This window comes from Haematobia irritans, chromosome 2 (assembly GCF_050003625.1).
Source record: "Haematobia irritans isolate KBUSLIRL chromosome 2, ASM5000362v1, whole genome shotgun sequence".
In the NCBI taxonomy this organism is placed as follows: Eukaryota; Metazoa; Arthropoda; class Insecta; order Diptera; family Muscidae; genus Haematobia; species Haematobia irritans.
Genome location: NC_134398.1, coordinates 68893240 through 68910966, shown reverse-complemented (window position 1 = coordinate 68910966; position 17727 = coordinate 68893240). Strand labels below are relative to the sequence as shown.

At 35.7% G+C, this 17727-nt stretch overlaps 3 protein-coding genes and 1 long non-coding RNA gene across 6 annotated transcripts; 2 read left to right on the top strand and 2 right to left on the bottom strand.

The window, feature by feature from the left end:
• Nucleotides 1-2312: 2312 nt before the first annotated feature.
• LOC142225438 (zinc finger protein 830) lies at nt 2313-3369 on the bottom strand. The gene has a single exon (XM_075295189.1). It carries the CDS (start codon nt 3116-3118, stop codon nt 2330-2332), a length of 789 nt encoding a protein of 262 aa, XP_075151304.1. The 5' UTR covers nt 3119-3369; the 3' UTR covers nt 2313-2329.
• Nucleotides 3370-3776: 407 nt separating this feature from the next.
• On the top strand, nt 3777-10831 carry swm (Zinc finger protein swm). Of its 2 annotated transcripts, none has more exons than XM_075295188.1 (5): nt 3777-3874; nt 4229-4440; nt 4531-4960; nt 6612-9320; nt 9379-10831. In XM_075295188.1, the coding sequence occupies exons 2-5, from the start codon at nt 4382-4384 to the stop codon at nt 9769-9771; spliced, it is 3591 nt and encodes a 1196-aa protein (XP_075151303.1). In that variant the 5' UTR covers nt 3777-3874; nt 4229-4381; the 3' UTR covers nt 9772-10831. The 2 variants fall into 2 exon arrangements, with proteins under 2 accessions (XP_075151303.1, XP_075151302.1); XM_075295187.1 differs by having other exon boundaries at nt 3860-3956.
• Nucleotides 10832-11640: 809 nt separating this feature from the next.
• On the bottom strand, nt 11641-15876 carry Top3alpha (topoisomerase 3-alpha). 2 transcript variants are annotated; one of them, XM_075295185.1, is made up of 9 exons: nt 15640-15876; nt 14955-15588; nt 14567-14882; nt 14355-14494; nt 13067-14296; nt 12466-13009; nt 12064-12404; nt 11958-12005; nt 11641-11886 (listed from the first exon to the last, which is right to left on the bottom strand). In XM_075295185.1, exons 1-9 carry the CDS (start codon nt 15793-15795, stop codon nt 11780-11782), a joined length of 3516 nt encoding a protein of 1171 aa, XP_075151300.1. In that variant the 5' UTR covers nt 15796-15876; the 3' UTR covers nt 11641-11779. The 2 variants fall into 2 exon arrangements, with proteins under 2 accessions (XP_075151300.1, XP_075151301.1); XM_075295186.1 differs by having other exon boundaries at nt 12466-13006.
• An 824-nt stretch (nt 15877-16700) lies between these two features.
• On the top strand, nt 16701-17485 carry LOC142227651 (uncharacterized). Its single transcript, XR_012719947.1, has 2 exons — nt 16701-16808; nt 16874-17485. It is a non-coding gene; the product is annotated as an uncharacterized LOC142227651 (long non-coding RNA).
• Nucleotides 17486-17727: the final 242 nt, after the last annotated feature.

Below are 17727 nucleotides of genomic sequence, written 5' to 3'. Positions count from 1 at the left end.
ATATATATATATATATATATATATATATATATATATATATATATATATATATATATATATATATATATATATATATATATATATATATATATATATATATATATATATATATATATATATATATATATATATATATATATATATATATATATATATATATATATATATATATATATATATATATATATATATATATATATATATATATATATATATATATATATAAATAAATATTATTGTAATTTTGATTAATATTTTTATTATTTAACTATTTAACTTTTAATTTTAAGTCAAAAAAAATGTATTGTAATTTTATTCGTCAATATTTTTATTATTTACCTTAATTTACCATCATTATATTGTTTATGGAATGTTTGTATTGTATTAGTAGTTCTATTGTAATTTATCTTGCATCGGCCTTACGGCTTTAAATTACAAAATTGAGCAAATAAATGAAAAAAATGAAATAACTACTTTATTATGACTCACAAAAGTATTGAATAAATTTGTTTCGATATTTCAGTATTCAAAAATTATGTAAACAAACTAACAAATATTTATGAAAGTTCCCAGTGTAAACATACAGTAATTATAGTGGAGTAACTACTTGATTATATCTCACAAAAGTATTCAATTAATTTGTTTCGATAATTTTTCGTGTTCAAACAAAATGTTCTTAATGTATCAGGGAGACAGTTGAAAAGTCTGGCTATGCGAGTCTGAAATGATTTGTCCATATAGCCCCTAGCGTTCGAAATTATAAGCTGATTCGTTCTGCGAGATCGGGTAAAATCAAACAAATCCGCCAAAAAAAGAAGGCGATTGTCGCTTGTAAACATTATAGAATAGAATTATCGAACGGATGTCAATATAACGCCAGAATGAACATCCCAGAAAATGCTTAGCAGATGGAGATACATGATCGAAACGTCTAAGAGAATACAGATAACGAACTACTCGGTTAAATGCAAGCGCAAGAGGTTTCATATTCTCCCTTGAAGTACCACAAAACACCTCAATGCAGTACAGAAAATGAGGCATGATCAAAGCGTGGACTAACATTCTCCTAACATGAAACGATAGTACTAAATCCGTGTTATACAGGCGACGAAGGGCAAGGTGGGTGTGAGCAACCATGTTGTCAATATGCGTAGAAAAAGATAGCCTATTATCTATAGTGACACCTAAGCACTTTGTGCTCTGAACAAAATTAATCGTCTGGGAGTCATATATCAAATTAATATCGTCAGAACTATTAGGGGAAAACAGCACTGCCTTAGTCTTTGTCGGGTTCACCGACAATCTGTTCGACCGACAATCTGTTTTGTTATATTTTTTCTTTTCTTTTTTATTCTTTCTTTTATATAAAGAAGTATTCTTATTAAAACATACAAAAGATATTTATATCTTCTTGTTTCTTGCTTAATTATACATTTCTAAGTTTTATGTAAATGATTGTTTATTTATTTTTTATTTTAACATCTTTTTTGCACACCTTATGTATTATTATGAACATTGTATGAAACTCTAGAGAGTAGTCCATTATAATTATTTTATTTTGGCCAAATAGGCTTAGAATTACATGGTCTGAATGAATAAATAAAAAAAAATAATTTGACATTAACAAGAAGTGTAACAACCGACTGTTCATTACATCTGCGTGTACGTATTTTTCAATACCTATAACCGTTGTTGAATAGTTGGCATTTGTTGGTTTCCCCTGCAGTCGTTTAGTATTTCTAGATTTTTGGGAAAATAGATGAAAGAAATTACAGAAAAAATAGATAACATTTAATATGCAACCAAAGAGGGCAGGAGCATTTGCATGAAGAAGTAAGTCGTACCTATTAACCCAAATTCTGCTATACAAAATATTGACTTTAATTTGTTGCTAAACTGGTTCAAACTGTTAGCTGCAATAAGCCAATTATTTTTCTTATTTAGAGTTAAGGTGATCCAGTGCTTATTTCAAAAACAGGGTTAGTTCTTTCATTTGATTTGATAACAAGCCTCATCGAAATGTTTACAATAATTTAGAATAATGCGCTTTACAGACTATCAGTTATTCCGGACGACCGTGCTCGTGTCGAACATATCCCATATATTGTGCGCATTATAAGTTAAGTCCGAAGGCATAATCGATACTGCTGAATGTTTATGGGATCGATAATACATTTACCAATTATTTAGTCATCGCCGACAAGTCGTATCGATCCGACACACTGTAAGATTCTTTACAAACACCGACATTCCGTCCGGAATAACTGATAGTCTGTAAAGCGCATAAGGAAGCAGCAGAAATGAAAGAAAAGTTTAATTCAGCTGTAATTTATTTGAAGCCTTTTGACCTCCAATCTGTATATTCCTCGAATTCTTCACTTTCCGACGATTCTCCACTCGTATCATCAGTTTTTTCCTGAAAGGTATAGTTTCCAGCCATTCTTCTGCCCAGCTTCTTCCTTTTTTCCTCCAGGTCGAGAACTTTTGACCAATGCTGTATTTGTTCGTCTATCTCAACTATTTCCTTTTCCACAGCTAATTCCTTTTGGTCGGTTGCAAATATTTCGTTGGCAGCTTCTGTTACCTCTTTTATTTCCTTCTGAAATAGTTCCCATTCTTTGTCCTTTTCTTCTCTGCCCACTTTCGAATCTACAGGCGGTTTATCGAAAAATTCTTCTGGAAGAGGTTCATGTGTTGTATTGCGTGTGGAAGATTCTGTTGCTTTCGGTGCTTCAACTTTTGCCAATATTTGGATATTTTCCTTTATTTTTGTTTCAATACTCTTCGCTTCTTTCACAGTTTTGGGAACAAATTTTGTTTCTTGCTTCGCTTCTTTTTCTACCGATATGTTTTTGGCAGAACTCTGAAGCTTATTTTTGAGTTCCTTAGAGGCCTGAACATTATTTTTGTGATTTCTTGAGTTGACATGAACTTTCCATATAAGAGAAGACTTCAGAGATGTCCTACAAATAACACAACTGAAATTTCCATTAGCATCCACTTTCATTAAAGGTGAATCAATTTTTTCTCCGATGCTACTAGCATCATGAATGCCATGATGTTTAATAGCAGTTGTCCTCAATTTCTGCTTCTGTGAACTGGTACTTAATCGCTTCATTCGTATTTGTTTTGATGAACGATTCGTTTCATTCGGAAATGTTCAGATGGAAATTAATTTTATTTTGATGTTTGTTTTAATGGCGACGTCCTTTACATCAAAAGCCAGGGTAGAAACAAGGAAATTAATTAAATCAAAGCAATCTTTGCTTGTTGTTGGTTGAAAAGCTGGTGTTGCCAATATTTCGATTATATGTATGTCCATATAGATTATTGTTTACAATATGGCTTTCTTTTAGCACTGGATACCCTAATGCGCTTTAGAGATTATCAGTTACTCCGGACGGAATGGCGGAGTTTGCAAAGAATCTTATGTGCTTTACAGATTATCAGTTATTACGGACGGAATGTCGGCCTTAAGGCCTGGTTATACATCCAAACGTAGACGTGTCGTGCACATTATAAGTTAAGTCCGAAGGCATAATCGATACTGCTGCATGTTTATGGGATCGATAACACATTTACCGATTATTTTGTCATCGCCGACCAGTCGTATCGATCCGACACACTGTAAGATTCTTTACAAACACCGACATTCCGTCCGGAATAACTGATAGTCTGTAAAGCGCATAAGAGGTGTTGCCGCCAATGTAAAAGCGACATCTTGTATAAATGTCTTGAGTATTTTTAATAAACACTTTACGTTCACCATACCAAATACTCGTGCATTTCACGAGTATTTGGTACCAACCAATTAATAATTGTACAGCACTATTCGTTTCTATTACTTATCTATATTCGTTGAAGAACACGATTTGTAAGTGCTGGTGATAAAAGCCAAAATTTACGTTTAAAAAATAAATATATAATCATTAATATATACATCGATAGAGAAATAGGTTTCAAAATTTTTATTTCAATAAAATTTTCTTGAATGAACGCGTTGGAAAAGTGAAAAATTGACTGTAAGGTTTTGGAAAAATTTCGCCACCTATTCCATAGCGAGTATCGAGAAAAACTACTCGAACAATCACCAAGTAGCGAGATTGATAAAATAATCGTCATTAGATATTCAATAAATATAAACTGATATCAATTTGTTGGTTAATAATAATTTGCAACTTTAGACAATCATCTTAAACTAAAAATATATATATATATCTTCCTGCAGATGAAAATATCAGCTGTTTTGGAAATCGAGAAAGCAGCAGAAATAATTCAATTACCACACACCGAGAGGAATATTGTAAGAAACCCCAAAAGGAAAGAATCCTACCCCCTGCTTGGTAAACACCAGATTATTCAACCAAAAAACTAACAGAAGATGCTAATAAACAACACAGAAGCGTTAAAAAGCTGGCTTGTAGTAATACTAGAACCACTGTAAGTAATTGTCATTATTAGTACAGTCCATACCCCATACAATGCTCGTTTATTTATTTGCATCTGTGTGCGTATTTTATATTACAATAGATGTGATGCTGATTCTTCCGCATTGGCACGTTATGTACTAGCCCTTCTTAAAAAAGATAAACCAGAAAAGGAACTGAAACGGGTTATGATAGAGCAATTGGATGTATTTCTGGGGGAGGAGACTAAACCATTCGTTGAGCGCCTCTTTGAAGCAATAAATAGTGAAGAATATTTAAGAACTCCACCGCCCGATACGAATCCCAAATCATCAACGGACAATGAAGATGATGAGACATCCACTGTTTTGGAGAGGCCTTCAAATCCACCACCTGCAAGCGAAGCTTCTTCCTTATCAACGCTGCCTACGTCATCATCAAATATTACAAATGTGATAAAACCAAATGAGAGCGATGCGATTACTAGTGTTGCAGCCAATGATAACTTTGCGCCAAACACAGCAGATAGAATCAATACACCACCTATTGAAGAAGTAAGTTTCCTCTTAACCTATATTTCTAATATAAAATGTATCTACATACATTACTCTAAATCAGCGATTCACAAATGGGGCACCACGAAGTTCCAGGGGGGGTGGGGGCGCGTAGGTTTTATTCTTCCAATTTGTTTTTGCCTTTTTGGGTGAGGTATCGATTGGCCCATGCTTTGCTAATGCATATTATAAGGTATGGCATTGAGATAGTGTCTGGTATAACGGCCACTAACTTCTTGAAATCGAGGCGTGCTGTAAATTCTATTGTTAGATTTGTTTATAATGTTCGATGGCGAGACCACATTTCAGAGTTTGTCGTGAAATTTCTAGGCATACCGTTTTCTAGTTTTGTTGATTGTGTCAATCTATTCTTCTTTTATAAGGTCATGAGAAGTGGAACACCTAGAGCTTTATGTGAGGCCTTTAATTTTACTCGCTCGACAAGGAATACTCAGATAATTATACCTAGAATAACGTGCTCATTGTATGAGCGCTCTTTTCTTGTTCGCATTGCTCGTTGCTGGAACTTGCTTCCAATTGACTTAAGGATTTTTTCTCATACGAATAATGCTTTTCGCTTGAAAATATATAATTATTTTGTTTCCCATTCTGATTAATGGTTATGATTTATTGGTGTTGTTTAGGACACATACTTCCATACGAATGACTCGTTGTATTTCTTTTTTTTTTTTTTGGGTGGGGGCCCTTCAAACAAAATTTCAACAATCTTGATAGTTACATTTATAACTATGATTATATTCATATTTGCATTTATTATTATTATTATTGTTAGAATTATGATTATATTTCTTTGCCTAGGCTTTAAGACAAGTTGTACTTTAATTATTGGCCTTGTAGGCTTAGTATAACATATAAATAAATAAAAATGAAAAATTGATTTATAGTAAAATTATATGTAGAAGTCGAATGCTAGTTTATATTGGCAGTTTGCTATCGGAAATAAAACTGAAATAAGCAGATTGCACATCACCATAGTTCCCTCCGCATTACTAACTATCTAATCATGACGCTTTCGTTTGTCGGGAAATGAATGAATTATGAATATGTTCCCGGTTTTGTTAATAAATAGTAAAATACATTTTTAAAGAAAACTTTGGGCCTGTTCTGTATACAAATTGGCAACATTGTTTAATAAATAAATATCGGATTCAGACTCGTACTCTTGAGGTCAACATAGATACAACTATCTAGAACTTTTCGATTTCTTCGACCAAAAGGTCCGACGGTTTTTCAATCAAGTCGATCAAAATTATTCTGTACTCACCTCAATATATATACCAGAGAACGGCTGCGATCTACCGCAACCGACCAGTGCATTTAGTAAACACCAATATTTGCAATCTTAAAACACCAATTGGTAAAAAAATTTCAACCACCAATATCCAATGTTACCGACGACTGTCGGTGTTTGTTAGTATGAGTGTTGGTCTCTCGAAAACACCGTAGTAAAGCAACCGTAACCGTATGTAAACTTGTGTAAGACGGTGTATATCCGGACTCGGTGTTATTACACGTTATCTCCAAATGAGGAACAAGTTGAATGGAGTCAACAAATTTAAAAGAAAAAAATTAGTGAATTTTGTGATTAAGGATTTTGAATTATAATTGTTTATCTTTGCTGTTCTTACAGAGCAAAACCAAAGACCAGAGTAATGTTACGACAGAACGACCCTCAGCTCCATCGACATCATCATCATCAGCAGTGTCGCACTCCCACTATCAGTCGACGTCAACATCTTCCTCCCATCATCATCACCCACAACAACCTCAACATTCTAGTGCACACCATCATCACAACTCATCGTCAACCTCGTCAAGTCGAAACGATGGACATACTTACGGCGGTGGTGGAGGGAACACAGTTACAAATTCTTTGAATTTCAATAACGATCGTCATCATCATCATAGAAGCGCAAGCCCTCCAGCTGCTCGTAGCAATCCTGCCGATAAAGAAAATCAACCACGAGAAAGTCGCAGAAGGCGTGCTTCACTACGTTCACGCTCTAGATCACGTTCTCGTTCGCGATCAAATGAACGGTTCTCTCGGCGTTCTAGATCTCGAGATCGTCGCATCAACGAACGTGAAAAAGTTCAACGTCAATTTCGCAACAAATCGCCACCAGGCGGTGATAATCGCCATGATCGTAGACGGGGTGGTGGAACTGATAGGCGACGGGTAATGGTTAACAACATGGGTGGTGGAAGTGGAATGGGTAGTGGTGGTATTGGTGATCGATCTCCCCGATTCGGTGGTGATCGTCGTAGTAGTGGTGGTGGTATGACTGAAGGCAGTGGTGGCGGTAGGCGTCCTATTAATCATTCATCAAACTCACCTCGAAGTCGATCGCCTTCGCTGGAACGAAACAATAGAAGTGGGAAACAATCACCAACTATGGGACGTTCTCAAACACGAGGTGGTAACGGCAATGGCAGTGGAAATAGCGGAATTCCAACATCGCCAGAAACACGCCATCATCATGATAGTGAAAAGCGGCAAAGATGTCGCGATTTCGACGAAAAAGGCTATTGTGTTAGGGGAGAGACATGTCCATGGGATCATGGAGTGAACCCAGTTGTTTTTGAAGGTCTTAACAATTCGGCTTTAATAAGCATGTCTTTGCGTGAGTACAATCCCGATGCGCCTGATCTTTGGTCTCGTTCAACACCAGCTGCAAGTGCTATAGTAAGCGCTGGTGCCACTGGGGCTTTAATGAGTGGTGCAGCGACAACCGGTATAAATCCTTTTACAGGCGCTGCTCGTCCTGGTGCTGTAATTATGAGTGGCCCAGCTGGTCCCGTTGGATTCCCTCATGTGCCTGGCGCAGACAAAAGCAGCAACGGCGCGAGTTCCATAGCAGCAGCAGAATATGCTCGTACTGCTGTGGCCGCTGCAGCTGCTGGAGCTGGTTTCCGTGCAGCTACACCAATGATGCCGTTCCCCTTCAATCCTGCAGCTGTCACCACGCCTTTGCAACGCGAACTAATACCCATACCAGTAGTCGATGCTAGTGGTAATGTTCCACCAGCTGTCGCTGGAGGCGATGCCAACGCCGCTTTACAGGCACAAAGCAAACGACGTTACGAGCTTGAGGATTCTGTTGCCATTGCCGATGGGCCAACAAAGCGAAAAATACCAGCTCACAGTCGTCTGGGACCACGAGTGCCTAGTTTGCAGAACTGTTCTCTAGAATTGCGTAAAGTTCCACGTGGTCTTAATAGCATTGCACACCTCAACAATCACTTTGCGAAATTCGGTAAGATTGTCAATATTCAAATTTCCTACGACGGCGATCCCGAAGCTGCTATCGTCACATTTTCCACACATGCGGAGGCAAATGTAGCATATCGCAGTACAGAAGCAGTGTTAAACAATCGCTTCATAAAGGTGTTTTGGCATACACCCGACTCAACGGCAGCTGTCGATGTAAATACAATAGTTACGCAATCATCGGGAGTACGTAAAAATAGTCAGTATCACTTAAATAATATTCCGGCAGTGCCCACACCCACGGCTGATTCAGCGAAAACTGCTAACACTAGTCAACTGCAACCGCAGGCTGGAGCGAATAGTACCAACTCAGCACAAGACAACACAACGACCACGAACTCTACATCCGCGTCTACACCATCAACTCCCGTAGCCGCAACCCACGTACCACCGCCGTCTCTCCGCCTAAAAAACAATATACCACCAAGAGGTCCAGCCGGAGTTGTTAACAATGCTATTTTCCGCAAAAAACAAGAAGAGCAGGTTAAGGCCGTTGCACAATTAGCGAACGGTTTGCGGAAACGAAAACAGGAACTACTGCAAAGCTATGTAAAGCAAATGAAATCAGCCTTAGAGCTTGTTGAACGCTGTGAACCTAATGATCCCCAAAGGGCCAAGACTTTGGAAACTATAAAAGTGCTTCAGGAAACCATTGACAAGTTACGCAAGGAAATTGCTTCCGAGCAGGAACAAATACAAGCTCAAATTCAAAACCATCAACCTCCAACCCCCATAAAAAAATCTAAAGAACAACAGAAGAAAGAACTTTTGGATATTGAGTTAGAGTTGTTTGCCCAACAACAGGAGGGTAATGACACTACCGCGATACAAAAACGCCTCGAAGAACTTCAACGTAGTATTGGTATAGTGCCCGGCATAGCTGCAAATGCGATTACTGGTGGATCGCCCAATATTGGAAAGTCTCCCCATTATATGGCTGGTGGCCGCCCTTTGCCTCGTGGTAGAGCTTCCTACCCAGAGGGATCCACACGTGTTGATCGTCGTCCTAAAACTATTATCGTTACTGGTTTTGCTAGCGAGGAAGCAGATTTCGTGCTGGGTCATTTTAAGGTAGGTACATTTTCAATATTTGAAATAATCTTTCAACAATATTCAAACTGAATTTCAGAATTTTGGGGAGATTACAAAACACGATATGGATTTGGAGAAGCCCCAGTTAATATTATCGTATGCTACACGTAATAATGCCGAACAAGCGGTATTGCGTGGAAAAGTGTTCAAAGAAACACGTCTTCAAATTTCATGGGCACCGGTCATTGCAACACCATCCATAGCTCCTACAGCGGGAAATAAAAATATAACAAGCCATCACAAAGACATCAAATCCAGTGGTGCGGATGCAAGCAAAAATCATCCTCAGGAGGCTACTACAGCTATGTCCTCTCCGAATCCAAGCCAAACAAATAGTGAAACAGACGCTAATACGGACACTTTGCCTGAGCTACGACTCGAAGACGAAGAGGAAGATGAAGAATCTGAAGATCGTTCTTGGCGTCGTTGATTTTCATACCAGGAGCAAAGGCGATTTTCAATTCTCAACAAAAAAGCAGAAGCCATACCAACCGTAATAATGAGAGTCTGAGATGTAGAGTTTAAATCTAAACATTAATTTAGAGATGACCCATTATGTTAGAGACAGCCCTCGGCATAGAACAAATGGGACCCTTGGATGATGAACATGGGAGTTAATAATTGTTGTTATTAAATAGCACATATTTTTAGTCGAATAAGATACTTTTTGTATATTAGATGAATCAAAAGGGGAAATATCGTCTATTTCTTTTTTGATCCTAAGCGAAAGAAAATTTTATGATGTATCTACCAGGTACATAGTAGAAATGCATACAATTGGAACTCCATCTATGGATTTAGCTTGCTTTTGGAATAGCAATGAAGAGAACAATTTTCTGCCATCCTTTTTAAATTAAACGAATTGTAATAATTGTAGCTAAAAACGTGAGAAATTACAAAACTCCCAATTTCTTGTAATTTTAAACCTCAATCGTTGAATGTCGTCGTATTACGTTTATATCATTTACTATAAAAATGGAGCCTATACAGTGTTAAAAAATTGGATAAATAATTAAACTTCAACCAAATTATGGTCTTCGCGAAAGTTTCTTAATTTTCTTGCTAGGATTAAAAATGTTTAAAATTTTATTTTTCCCATATTCTTTCTATACAAAGTATTTGTATTTACCTTTTCTAATCTATACTCTTCTACTTTTCATTTCTTATATTTAAAAAAAGTTGTTTAGTTACTCGCCGTTTTATGTTGAATTATTTTACAATTTTATATTAATTAAATATATAATTAATAATATAACTACAATGCTAATAATTATAATTATTCAGACAAGAAAAAAACTTATAGATCTTTCATGTAATGAGAAAGTTCAAACAAAAAAAGAGAAAAACGAAAAAAAAAATTTAATCTAAAATCAAGAGAAATATATATATAGATTAAAAAAACAGATGAAGAAAATATAAATCACTTGAGGAAAATCAGAAGATAAATAAATGAAACTATATAGATTATTTGCTATTAATTTTCTCATAAATTCAGTGTTTTACTTGAAATTATGGGGAAGTAAATAATTCTGGAGGGTAGGCAAACATTCTACTCAAAGTACAGGAACTCTTACAAAATCAACAGCCAAGTACATTGAATTGCAACCTTATAAACCTCTCGTATGATCTTTTATCCTAATAGCAATGGCGGAAAATTTTTTCGATATGAAAATGAATTTCATATCTCCGAGTTTGTGATGCAAAACTGTCCTACGGGAAATGGATCAAATGGTACAGAACTAGACAGTTCCTGGAGTGTATGGACCATCCCAGTTTTGGTCAAAACGTATGGATGGGATCGGCCACTTTAACATGTGTTTGTCATTGACGGAGTAAATCTACACTTTAGGAAGTGACTTGGACTCCTTTCAAAGTATCATTTTTGGAATAGTTTAGTGGTATCAGTTATAGAAAGGTCCTCTTCAGCACCTCTTGTCAGATGTGTTTTTATATAACACATTTGAACCCATTCACAATTATATATAATTGATTTTGAAAAAGTTTTACAATGGATTGAACGACGATTGTAGCAGTGCTCAGAAGTTTACCACGTGTGGTATCAGAATGGACTGAGTAATAATTGTGCAAATTGTAACAAAACGAAAATGAAATTGAATCTTCCCGAAGGAATTCACTATCAGCATCAATAAAAAGTCCTCACAAGAAATTCCCAGATCATTCCAAACCGGAGGCGTTGTGACGAAACTCAACTAACATCGTATTCTCCAATAAACAGTAAAATTAAAAAAGAAGCCAGAGCTCTTCCAAGTTGTTACAACAATAAAAACAAACTATGATATATATGGAAATCAAATGGGATAAACTGTACATGTTATTTATTATTCACAGTAAATGCAGTTATTACAAAACTTAAAGTAATTCTCTAATACAAATGTCTCCTTTATTAAGGGATTTGTAAGAAGAACATTTATAAGGTATTAATGCGGGAATTGGTCTTTTCGTGGACACTTTTGTCGACTATGACCTTCTTGACGACATAAACCACATTTGCGGGCTTTGGCCGTAGTAGACGTGGCTCTTTTATCTGTTTGTTCAAATCGAAAAGTTATTTTAAATAATTATTTCCAATACTAAGCGTTCTAAAATTAAACTTACTTTGAACCGCTGAAAAATTGCTTCCACCACTTCCCCACGATGAACATTCTGAAAATAATCAAATGTATATTGAACTACGTTCGCAGAAAACGTATGATAATGATACCTTGGTCGTCAGTTTCCATTGCCCATTGAAAAAAACCGCACGATTGATCGCGCTTAGCGCAAGAATAAAATGCGCGTCCTTTATTGGGACCTTCCTTTCTTACAGTGAATTTATTCGCGGGATTGTTGCAGTTACAATTTACTGTCACTTCGGGTCCGACAGATCTCCAGCGATCCACATTGCTATCTCTTACTTTAGTTGACATTTTCGTAATAGTAGAAGTATTCTCATTGTGTGTAGGGCCAATTTCGTCAGACCATTGGAAAAATTTGCAAGGACTACTTTTTGAGCATACAAAAAATAAACGCCCTTTGTTCGGTCCATCTTTTTTCACTGAGAGTCTACAACATTTTGTTATTATATGTAAAACTAAAATATCAAACGCTATAAACAATTGCTTACTCTTTGGCTGGCATGTGGCATCCTGTACATTTGACATTTGCTTCATTTTGACTATGCGATGGTTGTTGGCTCGATCCCCACGAATTCTCCTCCTGATTTTCATTTTCTGTCTCGTGAAATTTACGTTTTTTGTATTCTGATTTTGGTGCGCAATTTGTTTCCGAGATTCTTGCATTCTTGGCAGCGCTTCCCCAAACATAGCCGTCTTCGAAATCATTTTCATCCTGGAAGACGATTGATAAAGTGTCGTTCATATTGTTATTTACTGTCGATGACCTTATATGGCTAGATGAGTTCATAGAATTTGTTGGTATGTTAGCAAATAATTCATCATCATCATCATTAAACGCTGCAGCCAAATCATCTGATAATGCCGCTTCATTATTACGAATTATCTCCCTTTCAGCTGGTGCGGTTTGTAAGGAATTCACGGATAATTGAGGAATATTAGCTTCGGCCTCCCTTATTAGATCATCAAAGCCATCGTTACTATCGAAAAAAGCTGTGAATTCTTCACTGGGTAATTCGGAAGGATTGTTGGCTACTATGATTACCAAATACAATTGTCTGAAGTTGATAAGAAATTTCACAGTTCACTCACCTGAAGTAAAAAATGAACGAATTGTAGAAGTGGGTTTGGCTTCAGTTTTAGTATTATTAGTTTTAGAATTTTTTGTGACTTTCGCAGTTTGTTTAGTTATGGTTTCCTTTTTCTTTTTCGGTCTAGATTTCGTCTGCCTGGATTCACCATTTACATCTGTCGCACCATAATTTATTGGTATTTCTGGAACATTATTCACTATAGGTCCGGTATTTTTAACACAATCCACGTTAATATTAAAGGTATTGCGAAACTGTACATCACAGATTAAACAAGTTTTATACCATCCACTAGGAGTATTGAATAAGTTTCTATGGTAAGGAAGGGAAAACTTAAATTTGATCAACTTGAACTCATTACCACATTTTGAACAATGATCATCCAAAACAGATGGGTCTTTGCACTCATCTGGCAGCCATATGCAGTTTTTACATTGTGGATAGTTAAGACATCCTATAAAGAAGCCACTCTTATTGTTTTTTTCTTTCAAAGCTAAATGAGCTATTGTACACTTTGGGCATTTAAACAATTCCTTTAGTCGTCTTTGGTTGTTGGGCGAACTTTGTTCCATATGATTTGCCTGCCTAGGCGTTTCTTGTATTCTTTGCGACATTTTTTCATCCATAGCGGTAATTTTTTCCATTATTTGTTTGTAAGCCTCTTTATACTTTACAATTTGGTCTTTTAATACAGTTTTGGGATCTTTTTCTCCCAAACATATCTTTTTTAAGTCTTCCTCAAATTCTGCCCGCAACACTGGTTTGGCCAAAACCAATTCCATTGCATCGTACCCCTCATAAAGACCCATTCCTATGACGCCAGGCACTAATGATCCATTGTCAACAACACCTATATAGCCTCTTTCTTTTATAGTGTTGATATGCTCAGCATGTGTTGCATCAGTTCCAATACCATGTTTTTCCATTAACGCAATTAAGTCTGCTTCTGTTAAAAGAGGAGGAGCTGTAGTGTGGCCTTCTGGCATTGTAATGTCGGTTGGTTCGAATTCCTGTCCCTCTTCATATTTGTGTATCTGTTTAGCATTCCACTTATCATAGATGTAGACATCCAAATAATTGCGTTCAAATATAACCAAACCATTTGCTGTGAATTTTTCGCCCTCGATAGTGATAGTCACTACCGTCTCCGATCCTACAGCATCTTTGCTAATGCAAGCCAAGAAATGACGACAGATCAATTCGTAGACTCTTCCCTCGTTTCCACTCAGATCTAGAGTTATTTAAAATATAACTTTCGACAGTTATTTGAAATACTATATGCCACTTACTATCTACCATTTTTGTTGGGTGAATCGGTGGATGGGCTTGATCCGTTTTTGTTCCGTTCCTCGGATTTGGCCCCCACTCCATAACACGTTCTGCAAATGTTCCCCAAATACTATGAGATGTATGCTGTTGAACTAAGGACCTAAATTCAATGGCGTTTTGGAATTGACTTATTAATACAATGTTTTTGTTCATAATGAGTTTAGAAAATAACCTTAAATCAATTTCCTTGGAGAATATATTCGTCTCTGTACGTGGATAACTGATAATACCCTTTGTATATAGTTTCTCGGCTATGGTCATAACTTCTTTGGCGGAAAGCTTTAATTTTCGGGAGCCTAATTTCTCTAGTTCCACAGTATCCATAGGCGTTGGCCGCCACTTACTTTTTGGTTTAACGACCACACTTTCCACTTTAGCAATGGGGTTTGACACACACAGCAAGTAGTAATCCTCGCAAGCTTGTTTATCGAAAAGTCGATTGCGAGCCCATGCAAATTCCACCGTTAAATCATCAATTGTGTGAGTTACTATATTATAAGAAAGGATATTACTTTCCTTGGCTCTTAGAGTTTATAGACGAATTATAGAACATAAGTCACCTTTAATTTTCCAAAATGGTTCTGAGACAAATGCCTCAATTTCTTTATATCGTTCGGCGACAAATCCCAATGTTGGTATTTGACAACTACCGTAGGATATTAGTTTGTCAGAAATTTTTTCTGGAAAAAGTTTTTGTAACCGCATGGTTTGAAAACGTGTTATGGCCGCTCCAGTTCTTAAATCAAGTTCAGTGCGTACATCGACTGCATCGCTTTGCCTTTTATTTGGAATTGTAAGATTTTGTAGAGCTCTTTTCACAGAAGCTGCGGTGATTTCTGAAAATGTTGCACGATATACAACAATTGATGGCTTTATAGCCCGACAAACATCTATTATCTCGAAACCTATATTTTCTCCTTCCCTGTCGCAATCGGTCCAAATAATTAATCCGTGGCAACTTCGAACTTCCCGTTCCAACGTCTTTTTGATTGGTTGAAATTGCTCAGCGCAAGCTTTTCGAACAGGGGCATCAAAAAGACTCTCCGGATTAACATTTTGCCAGTTTCTATATGAACTTAAAAACTCCAACTGTAATAGATGGCCCGAAACGGAGGTCATCACCATTTTACAATTTGTGCCCTTTACATTTGCCTCGAATTCATAGATTTTATTATACACAGAATAGCCTTCGCGCTGAAAACAGAGTTAGTTGGGAACAAAAAAAAATAATATTAATTTACTCACTCTTCGCGCCGTTCCTTTTGACAATTGACCAGCTATTGTCTTCGCCGCGTCATTTTTTTCCGCAACATTAAGGTACTTCATATCTGCTAAATTTGTTTGTTTCTTAGAATAGTAACGTACTTGTCGAAGCGAGGCGCATGTTATTAATTTTATCATTTATTATAAATTTTGCATAGATCGTAAGCCGTTTTAAACTTATTCGCACAAAATACGAGAGGTTACCAGACTTATAATGTAATTGTTTTGTTTTACCATCTGCGTTAGAGATGTCGCTAACAAAACTATTGTTGAAACAACAGGGCGACACCAAGGCATATAAACACCAACCCAATAAACACAGGATGAGCGTTTTTCAAATGCAACAACTTTTTAGTTTGAAGGCCGGTATGCACCTCTAGCGAAAAATTTCATTCCCATAAGAAATGCATTGCTATTTATGCTAACGAAATTTTCGGTAGCGTTCAATTTCGTAAGCTGGTACGCACCTCTAATGAAAATAACAGGGTTGTCAAAAGCATATTTTGGCAGCAAACATTTAATTTATTACAATCATTGTGTGCGTAAAAGTTTTAAAAGGTCTGTAAATAATAAACAATTTATTTGAGGAATATTTGGAACATATATTAACAATGTTTAAAAGCGATTAGCTGGTTTAAAATTTGTGTACACAGCCCTGTTTTTTTGTTGCAGACTTAAATACATTTTTGCTACCGAAAATTTCGCTAGAGGTGCATACCGGCCTTGAGGGTAAATATAATTTTCAACATAAATTCAACTTGACTTGAAATAGCTCATCTTCAATACATCTTCAAATTGTTTGCGAATTACTTCCAATTCGCCAAAATGTTGACGAAATCTTTGAAAAGGTGTTGAAGATAATAAGAAAACTTTGACGAAACACTACCCTAAAATGCAACGTGGTTTTCAATACTTATTTGTGCAACGAAGTTCGTGGTCAATTGCAAATTAGACAAATAACCAAATAGTTTATAAAAATAGGTAAGTGAAAATAAAAAATGAAATAAAACTTCAAGGAAGTCACTAAATGTATATCTCTTTGCAGAAAACTAAAATTATGGATTCTACGTTCTTGAAAACATTAAAAAGCTGACCGATGAAAAAATGGTGGACAATTAATTGGAACTTCTTCAAATAGTTTATAATAATTGGTACGTCAATTTGAAAAATTAAATCAACACTTTAGAGAAGTCAGTAAATTTAAATCTCTTTGCAGAAAACTAAAATCTTTGGATGCTACATTCTTGCTAACATTAAGAAGCTGACCAACGAAAAATGAGTGGCTTATCGACAAGAAAAAGTTTCCAGAAACATTACAAGTGCAACCAATTAAAATTGTTAAAAACAACAAATTGTTGAAATCAACAACTTCTGGATGAAAATGTGCATCACATCGTCAATTTAATTCATATGCTATTATCAGTTTAAAATGGATATTTTGTGAATTCCTTCTGCTGGAAATCAGTTTAATTCATATGCTATTATCAGTTTAAAATGGATATTTTGTGAATTCCTTCCGCTGGAAATCAATTCTAACACGCGGTCCAGTACGTTCCAAATTTCAATTTTTATTTTTTATTTAACTCATTTTACAATCAAGCCGAAATGGCCATATACGGTTACAGGGATACTCAAAATAAGGAATTACATTAAATTTACTTAAAAAAGAAATTATAAAAATAATTAGGACTACAATCAAGGACTGCAAAAACTTGACATAATTACACCTTATTACTAAGTATATATCTTACTACTATATGTAGACTACGTTACAAAAACCATTTGATATATAAATATAAAATTTTAGGAATTGATTACTACTCTCAAATGCCTACTAACGCAGGTTATTAACCAATAAGTTTAATTATTTGCAATTAAAAATTTAATATTTAAATAATACATATTTTTATGTTAACAATTTTTAATCCTCGAACTTATATATTTGAGTTATTTTATATTTGATTTCTAATTTTTGTTTTTTATTTAATAAAAACTAACTAGGACTGCATAAACTTGACATATAGTTGCACCTTAATACTAAGTATATATCTTAGGTTAAACAGCGTTGGG

Coding starts and splice junctions, on each gene's coding strand:
- swm (XM_075295188.1), top strand. CDS start 4,382: ATGCTAATAAACAACACAGAAGCGTTAAAAAGCTGGCTTGTAGTAATA. Junction 4,961..6,611: donor ATACACCACCTATTGAAGAA/GTAAGTTTCCTC, acceptor CTGTTCTTACAG/AGCAAAACCAAAGACCAGAG. Junction 9,321..9,378: donor TCGTGCTGGGTCATTTTAAG/GTAGGTACATTT, acceptor ACTGAATTTCAG/AATTTTGGGGAGATTACAAA.
- LOC142225438 (XM_075295189.1), bottom strand. CDS start 3,118: ATGAAGCGATTAAGTACCAGTTCACAGAAGCAGAAATTGAGGACAACT.
- Top3alpha (XM_075295185.1), bottom strand. CDS start 15,795: ATGATAAAATTAATAACATGCGCCTCGCTTCGACAAGTACGTTACTAT. Junction 14,883..14,954: donor ACCATTTTGGAAAATTAAAG/GTGACTTATGTT, acceptor CTTATAATATAG/TAACTCACACAATTGATGAT. Junction 13,010..13,066: donor TCGTTCATTTTTTACTTCAG/GTGAGTGAACTG, acceptor TGGTAATCATAG/TAGCCAACAATCCTTCCGAA.